The sequence below is a fragment of the Festucalex cinctus genome, chromosome 19, assembly GCF_051991245.1.
Source record: "Festucalex cinctus isolate MCC-2025b chromosome 19, RoL_Fcin_1.0, whole genome shotgun sequence".
NCBI classification, from domain to species: Eukaryota; Metazoa; Chordata; class Actinopteri; order Syngnathiformes; family Syngnathidae; genus Festucalex; species Festucalex cinctus.
Window position 1 is genome coordinate 7,749,549 of NC_135429.1, and position 11,055 is coordinate 7,760,603.

At 46.0% G+C, this 11,055-nt stretch overlaps 1 protein-coding gene across 1 annotated transcript; it reads left to right on the forward strand.

The window, feature by feature from the left end:
- The first annotated feature begins 844 nt into the window (after nt 1-844).
- Nucleotides 845-10,846, forward strand: sox4a (SRY-box transcription factor 4a). Its single transcript, XM_077506536.1, has 3 exons — nt 845-1,093; nt 1,292-1,598; nt 5,641-10,846. The coding sequence occupies exon 3, from the start codon at nt 7,805-7,807 to the stop codon at nt 8,912-8,914; it is 1,110 nt and encodes a 369-aa protein (XP_077362662.1). The 5' UTR covers nt 845-1,093; nt 1,292-1,598; nt 5,641-7,804; the 3' UTR covers nt 8,915-10,846.
- The last annotated feature ends 209 nt before the right edge of the window (nt 10,847-11,055 follow it).

Consider the following 11,055-nt stretch of genomic DNA (forward strand, 5'->3'; position numbering starts at 1 on the left):
CTCGAAAGGACCAAGTTAATGTCAAGTCAACACCTGCAACATTTAAAATACACAGAAGAAAGAATGAGAAGACACAAGGATTTGATTACTCGCGAGGAGAAGCTGACAGAGAGTTGTGCGCAGATCACAAGCTCCCAGCCCCTTCTGACACAACTCCCTACTTCTCCTCTTTTATTTGGGATTCCCTAACATACACAATAGGCTACACACTTGCCTCTGAGGAAAATGGGAGTACTGGCAGCAATGTGATAAGCAACTCCAGCAGTCGTAAAATACAGAGGACATCCTTTAAATCGTCACGACTACTAATCCTTGAAGGCTGTAGTTCTTCATTCCCACATTCCAGATGTCCTCAGGTTGAATAAACATGCAGCAGCTCCAAACCCATAGTGAAATACTGAATACATAGTTGGCAATTAACTATGTAATGAGAAAATATAGAATAATATATACACAATAACTCTAACACTGACCCTACCAGGATGTTGACCCGGGTAAATTTGACCAAACCTTCCAATATGCTTTGCCTCTTTTCTTACTCCCCCGGGTTTACTGATGTTCACCTCGGGATAAAGGAGACATTGTTAGTGTGACTGAGCTGTGTTGCATTAGAGATTGACTTCCACCGCCACACAACGTCCCTGGAGAGCCGCGCTCCCGTTAGTCTGATCTATCTGCCTCGCTATTGGAATTGATCCTCGTTTAGTGTCGTTGGGGAGTAATGATCACACGTAGCGAGGTAGACACAGACGCAGGAATGAACACGGTTATTCTAAGCACGCACGTATGTCCTCGTGATGGCTGGAGCACAAACGGTTCCCTTTCTGCCGCACTGCAGAGCTTCTCACTCTGAAAGCAGAGAAGTGCGAGCGAGCCGGCGAGCGAGGGCGGCGGATGCAGACTTCCTGCGCTAACCTTCCTCCTCTGCCTCCTTCGATTTGTATTTATTTACGTCTTTAATGCAGGCGGATAAGTCGGCATGCTGGAGACGACTAATCCTCCTACAGCGAGAGACGATTCTGGTGGTATGATGCCGATCATACGATCAACTGACGGGGGAGGGAGGATGAGAGAGGGAAGGGAGGCAAGCAAGGTGAGGACTGAAAGGAATCAATTGAAGAGGGGATTTAGGGTTACATATTTTGTCTTGCAGTTAATTTGATCACTCTTGCAAATCTCTGCATCCTCGTCATCATTCTCTCTCGCTCTCTCTCTCGCTCTCTCTTTCCCTCTCTCGCCGGCGTCCCTCACCCTCTTCCACTCTCTGCTCGTCTGGTGGAGGCTGATGTAGGTCAGTGCGTCTGGAGCCTGTCTGGAGCTGCAGAGGGGTCTCCGAGCTCCACGGCTGAATCTCATCGACCCCCGCAAGCAGCTGGGCGAGCTGAGGACACCTCTCGCTCCCTGGGCTACGTGAGGACAGACGCGCCATTCCCCTAACCTGACTTGCCCGGAGGATGCTATGCTTGTAAAAGGGGAGGAGAAAGGGAGAGTGGGGGTGCAAGGTTATATCGGGGTTGTCTGTACATTCCGAAGCTTAGTCAACGCATGTCGTTTGCATGTGGATCTAAATTTTCAAATAAGGAGGGAGTAGACAAAAGGTAAAAATGCAGCGAGGGAGATTAAGCAATGCAGTCCTTGCTGATATGCAGCATTAGTATGTTTTTTTTTTGGGGGGGGGGTGTCATGCAGTCATCCCCCCCCCTCCTCCTCCTGTACATTCTGTCAGCATCTTTCTCCCCTCAGTGCCTAACTTCTTCCTGATTCTCTGTCTCTTCCCAGACATCGATTCTTCCGCCAAAATCAAAGCGACCCAGCAAATTCTTCGCTCTGCTCTGTCCCGAAGAGGCGAAAAACAAAATAACTCTTCTCTTCTGTCTTGTGGTTTATCCATCCATGCGTCTTTTGTTCCAGCCGGATCCATCTCCAAGCGGTGTCTTCTCTCCAAGCAATCCAAAGTATCCGTAGTGCATCCGTCCGTCGCATGTCGACTGTCCGTTTTGACGGAAGCGACCGCGTCGGTCTCGGAAATTTGCAAAAGAACAAAATGCGGCGTTGACGACTTGTGCATCCACCGAAATCGCGCTCCTTCCTTTCCCCCTCCTTCGTCTATGCTCCCACTCCGTGCTCCTTCCCAGTCCTCTGGCTTTTTATACAATGCAAAAAAGATTGTTGTATCAGAGTGTCTGAAAGTGCTGTGAGACTGCTGGAGTGGATGGTTGTGTGTCGGGGTGTGTGCGTGTGAGGGGTGTGTGTGTCTGCCCTCCTGATTTGACTGTGTCTCATGTCTGAATTGTGCAGTGGTAGACTGGTACTTCACTGGCTCTGCCTTGCCTTGCGTTGAGGGCGAGTTTGTACGTCTCTTTGCGTATGTGCGCATATGGGCAAGTTTTATGGGTGTGACCGTGGCAGTCAACTGACCGGACTCACTGGACTTATTTGACACTTTGACGCACGGTAATAGAAATTTGAGAGACAACCAATAACACTAACAAAGACTTTATTGAGCATTTGAATCCACAGTGGATATTAAAAGTGAACAGACCATCTGTTGTCACTTTTTCTGAGGACTATTGAGTTAATCATGACTTTATGTAAAGCGCTTTGTGACAGCTAAGGCTGTTTGAAAGCGCTAGATAAATAATGATGACTTGACTTGACTTTTCCCAGAAAGGAATATGAAGTCATTTGAGAAAAACAGATCTGGTAGGGAAGAGTTAGCATATCTGACTCACAGTTCAGCGACCTCCCTATGCCGTCATGGCTTTTCTCCAGGTACACACATCTTAGGTTCATTTGAAGACTCAAAATCATCTATAGGTGGGAATGTGGAGTGAAAGGTTAGTTGTCTCAATGTGTCTTGGGATTTGCTGGCGGTCAGTCTAGGATGTACCCAACCTCTCACCCAAAGTCAACTAGGATAGGATCTAGCTCACCTATGACCCTAGTGAGGATTCATGCAATCAAATCATGGATGGTCAGTTTGAGGCTCTCTAAACATGCCACTGCTCATCTTTGGAATATGATTCTGGTCTGAACTGTAAGATTAGACCTCTTTGGCACACAGAACGAGATAAGACTGGCAAAAGTTTCCACATCTTTTCAGGACTCAGACATTTTGTGATTTTTAAAGGTGAAAGTCCTTTCAGCCGATAGTTAAAGATGTTGGGCCCAAGTTGACTGTTGATTGGAACAAATCATAAATAAAGCTACCACTATCATGCTTCACTGTTTGTATGGTGTTGGAACCAAAACAAAATCTCAATTCTCCCAAAATCATGTGGGAAATGTGTTGCGGTCTGATAAAAACAAACAAAAAACAAAAACAAGAATGATCTTTTCGACCACTTTGAATGAGATGATTACTGTTCCTGGTATTTTCTTATTTGCTCCTTTCTCTGAATTCTAATTTGAAGAATGCATTTGTATAATATTAGGTCTAACGAGTTCAACTTGTACAAGCACACACTCAACAAAACCACACCACACTGTAATAAAAGCAAGGCCAAATGTAAGAAAAACTACAAAGAAAAGCTTTGGTCCAGTATGGCCCAATGTAAAAGAAAAAGTTAGTGTTATGTAAGGGCTGACAGCATTCGGTGGGTGCAGTGGAGCGATCGCCACCTGCACCGTCTGACACATCCACACAAAACACTCAAGGGACAAAGTGACCCAAGCATGAGTCACAAAGAGAGAAAAACGTGCGCGTATGCAAATCGCTGCTTAGTCTTCACTTTCTCTATTTGACTGCAGGGTGGATGGGACTTCCCGCTGGTTTATAAAACTTCCAATCCTTGGCAAGTCTCCAATTCAGTTAGGGCTGGATGCAGACTCACACACACGCAAACGCACTTTTACACTCTGAGGCCTGCACACAAAGGCCTTATTGTGTTTGACCCGCAGATGACGAGCAGGCAGGTCAAACTGCCGCGTCATTCTGAGGCAGCTGAAAAGGGCTTCGAGAGCGTTGTAATGAATACCTCCGTTTGACTGCACCGGGAGAATGGCGCACTTTACCCTCGCTCGCGTTGTCTTTTTGGGCCAATCGGCCACAGGCTTTGGGATCAAAAATCTGTCTGTGGAGAACCGGGTTACACACACACATATCCACACACCGTCACGTGGCTCCATTCGGCTCAAGGGATATACACTAACGTAGAGCGCTAAAGATTGTATTATGCTGTTCTAAAGTATAGACGTTTCTAACTAACTGTTGTTAAAATAAAACTCTTTAAAAGACATTCGTCAGTAACTGTGATGTCATTTTCAGTCAACAAGTATCAAAATGGCCACCCACTGAGGTGGATAAAAACGGGTAGATTTTACTGCTTTATTCATATTCCACAAACGCAATATTAATCAGAAGACCCGAGAGAGTCTTGATTTGTAATATCTGCCACTCACAAAAGTTTAGCCATATTGGAGACTTATAATTCAGGTTTTATTGGTTTGCTGTTGTACTTTTTGTTTGGCTGTTTTGTGTTACAAATGTCTTCAACATGTTTGTGATAGATCTTTTCAAACTTTTCCGGGCAATCCACCCTGCAAACCCGCCTATCTGACATAATTTCCAAAATTTTGCTTTGTTATAGTTGCTCACAATGATATTGCCAATCCAGTTAAAATGTTTCTTTGTCAACTGTTGTCATGACTGGGTCATGCCAGGGTTATGTTTGGGTCATGCAAGGGCATTACAGGGTTATGTTTGGGTCATGCAAGCAATATGTTTGGGCCATGGTACTGTCATGACTGGGTCATGCCAGGGTTTATGTTTGGGTCATGCAAGGGCATGACAGGGTTATTTTTGGGTCATGCAATGGTTATGTTTGGGTCATGACCATGAGGTCAAGTGTCTGTTTTGAACTGATGTAACCAGCATCTAGTTTCAACTGGTCTTAAACTCTGTGATGTCAGGAATCTTTAATCTCTTTCTCTGGTCAACAGCCAATCAGATAATACCATGTCAGTCCTGTTACCCACATGTCTAGCCGCAGCCAATCAGATCGATTCGTTGTCTATATAAGACGGTCTGAGAAGTGTGTGTTTTTGTTGGATTATTACCTCTGTTCCATCTGGCCACCTGCTCCTCTGTTCCTCGATGCCTTCTCGTTGTTTCTGGTCTAGTCAAGTTTTTTCTACGCCTCTCGATGTTATGCGAATAAAGTGTTGAACTCTTATTTGGGTCTGCGCTTTTGGGATCCAACCCCAGAACACAACATCTATAGCTGTCAATGGCAATTGAATGAGTTAAATACATTTTACATATAACATCAAAACATTGTCTTGCTTTTTTTTTAGTTGTAAATGAATCCTGGAATTTCCCCACAAACCAAATATCCATGTTTGTGGTAGATGCACGCAAAATGATTTGCCGCTTATAAGTGGCAGCATTCTGTTGAGCCTAACAAGTAAATAGTTCTTGTAAAAGGACAAATCAGTCATTCAAATTTCTTATCCCAAAATGTCATCTTACTTAATACCCAGAAGTATAGACGACAACAACATCAGTCTCGGAAAAGCATCCACAGCAGCTTTTAATACCAGCATGCACCGCGACCAGCACAGCACGCTGTTTTTTTATGAAGTCATTGTTGAAGTCTCCTTCTCCCGCTGCACTCTCTCATCATGACACTATCCCTGCAGGCGTCAACACAACCAGACACAGTCTTGGTGTATTTGGGGTAAACACACGGATCCTGCGGCTCTGAAGATGGCGCAGCGATAGGCCAGCGTGATGGCATCGCGCCGCCCGAGCGGGACATCTGCCTGTGATGGTGGAAACTCCCCTGACAGCTGCGGCTCACCCAGCCCGATAAGATTACAGGTAGACCCGTTTTACCTGTTGGAGCACACGTGGCCTATTATAAGTGGGTGTTTGCGAGCCGTGTGCGTTTAGGCCCTGAGGAGGACTGTACACACTCGGCTCATAAATACGGTGGCAGGTGCGTGCTTATAATGTTTGGACTGAAGAATGAGCTCATTATTATTCATATTTGTTAGCCTAAAAACAAATTTGCCCAAGTCATTTTTTTTTTATTATTAATGTCGCAATATCAACAAAATACTAATGAGCTGGCTATTTTTTTTTCTGTGTAGTCTCAGTAATCCAGGTCATGGTGAATTGAGGCAACTAGATTCTTCTTGTTTTTTTTCCCTTGTTTTCTAAAAATCCCCGAAATAACTTGGGCAATTATGCTGTTAGGCTAACGAGCGCAAATGCTTTAAGAAGCACTCATAATTTTTCGAAGAAATTGTCGCACAGGGGCTATTGCAGGATCGAGACACAAATAGATAACATCTGAGTAATTGACGCCCACCCAAAAAGCTTTATATTGGCTAATCGATGTTGTGCGATGGCAGTAAAGCACTATTTTTGTCTAAATGAAGCTCCTCAACTCAATTAGCTCCAAGATTCAACAGGCACAGTAGGAGTTTTTCAATAAATAACAATTCCAAATTTGCAAGGATTCACTGCAATGAAGTCAACAAGAATAAGATATTTTTTTGAATAAAGTTGTAGTTCTATGTGAAAATCCATGCTTCCATTTTCCAACATGACAACTTCATTCTATAACTTCATTACTCATTACTAACTTGAAACACTGACATGACGTTAACAAACAACTAAAACCATGTATATGCTCATAAATGCATTTATTTTGCAAGTCAATGTTATCAGGTTCCTGCACATCCCAGTCAACCAAGCGCCGAGCATGACATCATCTCTGTTTTAATGACAGGCAGCTCTGTATATAGAACTACTGTACACACACACACACAATCGTGCACGGTGTGCACACTCCATCAGCTCCCTTTGGCTCTAGCCTGACATCTAGCGACACCGACTGTAATGTGATCCTACATGACATGAACAAAATGGAGCGGGAGGGCTGAGATGGGTGAACAATCAATGTGTTTTGTTGCTCACTGTTTTTATTTCTTTCATGTGCTATTTAGATGCACCGAAACATGTTTTGGTGTACTCGACTGCGGATTAAAGCAATTCAAAGTGTAAATACAGACTCTTGTTTACAGTGATGTAATGCTATGTGAGAGGCTGTGAAGCACAATAGCAGGCTGTGAATTTGTTGGTGGGTGATTTCCCCCCCTTCATCCCACTCATAACATTTCATTGCCTCACTATTGCACATTTTTGAGGAAAAAAAAAGCCCCGCTGAGCTTCAATAAATACACTAAGTTTGTCTCCCCTCTACAGTCTGACAGGAATGAGGTCAGACACACCGATCCTTATTGCACATTATTATTATTATTATTATTGCCCATGTCTTTTTCGCCCAGCCAATCGGAGGGCGGGGGGCGTGGCCCGAGTGAATAACCGGGGGATGGAGACAGGCGCCGATTGGCCGCCGCGCCTCACCGAGAGGCGATAAAAGCGCTCGTCGCTCGTTGTTGTGTTTACAGTAACGTTGACAGAACGCGCAGGAAAACGGGGAGACTATGAGAAAGCGCAGCTGCTCCATTCAACCACATGGTTCCTCAACCGCACACACAAGCCGCGCTGCTGACGTCCACTTGAGGGACTTGCACTGGTGCCGTCCACAGCGACGCGTTCTCAGTCCAGTGGGTCGAGTTTTCAGCCGCACGGGCAGTTGAAAAGTTGATTTGACGACGAATTTTCTTTCTTTTTTTTTTTTTTTTTTTTTTTTTTGTCAATTGAGCCCGAAAGATTCCGAGTTGAGACTGAAAAGAGACTTTGGAACTTTTTGTTGTTGTTGTCGCGAGGCTCTAGTTTCTCAAGCGGTGTGATAGGATTAGTGGTGATCTTTTTGCGCACTTTTGAGTGAGGATGGTGCAGCAGCAACAGCACATGAGCGCTCACGCGCTTTCCCCAGCCGGCGACTCCACGGACAGCGGGGAGATGGACCTGGAGATGGATGCGTCTCCCGCCCCGGCCGAGCGGAGCGACCTGGCCTGGTGCAAAACCCCCACCGGCCACATCAAGAGACCCATGAACGCCTTCATGGTGTGGTCGCAGATCGAAAGGAGGAAGATCATGGAGCAGTCTCCGGACATGCACAACGCGGAGATCTCCAAGCGGCTGGGCAAGCGGTGGAAGCTGCTCAAAGACGCCGATAAGATCCCCTTCATCCGGGAGGCGGAGCGGCTCCGGCTCAAGCACATGGCCGACTACCCCGACTACAAGTACCGGCCCAGGAAGAAGGTCAAGTCCGCCGGCAGCGGGGCGGGGAAGCAGCAGGCGGATCGCGGGGAGAAGAGCTCGGAGCGCAGCAGCAAAGCCAAAAGAAGCCCCGCGGCCAAAGCGGCGAGCCGGGCGCACAAGCACGCGGCCGGCAAGTCCACCAGCAGCCCCCCGGGTCTGGACGGCGCGTCCCCCAGTGGCGACCACCAGACCCTCTTCAAATCCAGGTCAGTGTCTGGGGCCAGACAGATCCCCGACAAGCGCACCGGAAGAGAGGCGAGGCGCAGCTTCACCTTCGCGGGGGCAGGCAGCCTCGAGAGCGGACCTCCCTCCGTGGGAGTCCCGGCCAGTCCCACCCTGAGCAGCTCGGCCGAGTCCAACGACCCGCTGAGCTTGTACGAGGAGCAGAGCCCCGGGGGCGGCGAGTCGTCCCCCACCGCGCGCCTCAGGTACTCGCGCGCGTCCTCCCCCACGCCTTCCGCCTCGCACTCTTCGTCTGTCTCCTCATCCTCATCGGATGAGGAGTTTGAAGACGAGCGGCTCGACTTGAACCCGAGCCCCGGTTATGAGAGCATGTCTCTGGGCGGCATGGGCTTCTCCGACGCCGAGCTGGATCGGGACTTGGACTGGAGCTTCGGGGAGTGCGGCGCCGGCTCCCACTTTGACTTCCCAGACTACTGCACCCGGGAGGTGAGCGAGATGATCTCAGGGGACTGGCTGGAGTCCACCATCTCCAACCTGGTGTTCACCTACTGAAAACCTGCAGCCGAGCCGAGGAGAACCGCGACGAAACCCTCCCGAGTTTTGAACTCTTCGACCCCTCTCCTCCCTCCCGGAGCCATTTTCACGGAATAGAGAGGAAAGAGGAGATAGTGCGTGTGCGCGCTACTCACAGACGGGAGCGCGCAGGCGCGGGGAGGGGGAAGAAAAAAAATGCTTAGTTTGCATTTGGACAGAAGAGGAGTGAATGTAAGCAGAAAGACGTGATTCAAGTGAAAGTGACTTCTAAACTCATCCCCAAGAGGATGAGAAGTGACAATAAACTGAACATTAGTGTTAGGGGGAAAGACACACTTCAGGTGTTGTTGTTTTTGTCCCTCCCCCTAAAATATTAGTTACAGTATCAACACGCATGCTCTCCTAAATGAGGAGGATTTAGCTGTTGTTAAATGTTCATTGCCTGCGTAATGACGCAACGAAGACCTTCGGTTGGACACAATTCACGATCACCAGCTTCTCTTTCAACGGCAGGACTTTAAAAAAAAAAAAAAAAAAAAATCAGACTTAAGAAAACCTTTCTCAGCTTTCTTAAAACACTCAGTGCACAATTCAGGACCAACAAGTCCCCCCTCCCCATCCCAGTCTGCATCCTTTCTGCCTAGTGCTTCAAGTTTCTAGTTCCTCTGTGTCAAGATGACTTTTTTTATATTGATGTATTTATACCGGCCAAATTTTTTTATACATAGAAGTATTGTTCTCGTACAGGTCTCGTTTGTGTGTCTGCGTGTGTGTGTGTGCACATACACTTGTCTGTATCCAGCGCGGAAGGGCTAGAAGTGTCTCTTATTTAAAAGTGTGTGACCTCTCTCACTTTTTGAGTGCGTCATGATTTTTTTACTTGTATTTTTGTACAAAATCTATGGAAAGTCGAGGGGGGAGGGGCGATGGAGGGGAGGGGCTGTGAGTGGGTAGCCTCCAACAAATGTTTGTTTGGATCTACATTTCCAGAAAAAAAAAAAAAAAAAAAGTGAAGGGGGGGTGGGGGGTTCTGGGCGATCTCGGTTGGCACAATCTGACCTCACACCGTGTTTACAGTATTTACCCACATGCTTCTTAATGGCACAGTGACTCCAGTTTCACCAGCCAAGTAAACAAAACACCACTGGAGGCTCCCATGCTGAGTGGTGACTGTCTTACTCCAGTACACATCTTAAACTTGTAAGGACTGAAAGATCCCAGAGTGTCACTGTTTAGATAGAGCTAATACCTCTGTGTGCTTTTCTTCTCGTTCTTCTTCTTGTTCTTTCTTTGCCAGATAAGTTTTATTTGAACCACTGGATGGAATTTTGAATTTCACTCTCATTCCACCTTGCCTAGACTTTGGAGGAAAGAAGGTGTATGAAGTGCTTCATCTGTTCTTGCGCAAACCGCATCCAAAATAGTATTTAACCTTTCTGTACCTGTTGGCTCAGTATAGCAAAACGCTAATTGTTTTTCCTATATTATGGCATGGCAAATAGCATTTGTATTTCAGATTCAGGTATATGTAGCTATAGCTGTTGTGTTTAAGATTTTTAAAAGAATAATAACATGAAGATATTTATGTAAACTGACTGTACTATAAGCAAAGATTGTGTGTTTTTATGTATGATTATCAACGACAGGCACTAGGACAGCCATCTTTGGACATGTTGAAGATGATTGTGGTCCGAGAGTTTCTCTTTTTTCCAAGACATTTTTCTATTTTTTTTTTGTTTTCTTTCATTTGTGCAATATGCTGTGTATGACCATGTTGTGTCCAATCATGCCAATATTGTTTTGTTGTTTATTACAAGAAAAAAAAAAAGAAAACAGCCAATGTTTTGGGTCAATCACTGCCTCTCAGACCTCTGTACAGATTGTTGTTTTTATTTGTATTTTTTTTCCTCAAGAGAAGGAAATAAAATCAGCTGGAACTGAAAAGTGCAACACGGCTGCTCTTGTATTCTTTTAAGCTACAAATGTAAAAAAATTCAGTGGAAAAAAATAACAGAAGTTGCCAGTAAAAGTGGCAACGTAAGATGGCTGCCCTTTTGGCTTCAGCCATGAGGGTCCTATTGACAGTTCATATATAAGTCTCTGGTTGCCACCTTGATTCCCCGCCACTAAAAAGCCCTCGGTGTGAGTGACTACGCATG

Excerpts from the sequence above, each read along its gene's own strand:
- sox4a (XM_077506536.1), top strand. The coding sequence starts at position 7,805 with ATGGTGCAGCAGCAACAGCACATGAGCGCTCACGCGCTTTCCCCAGCC.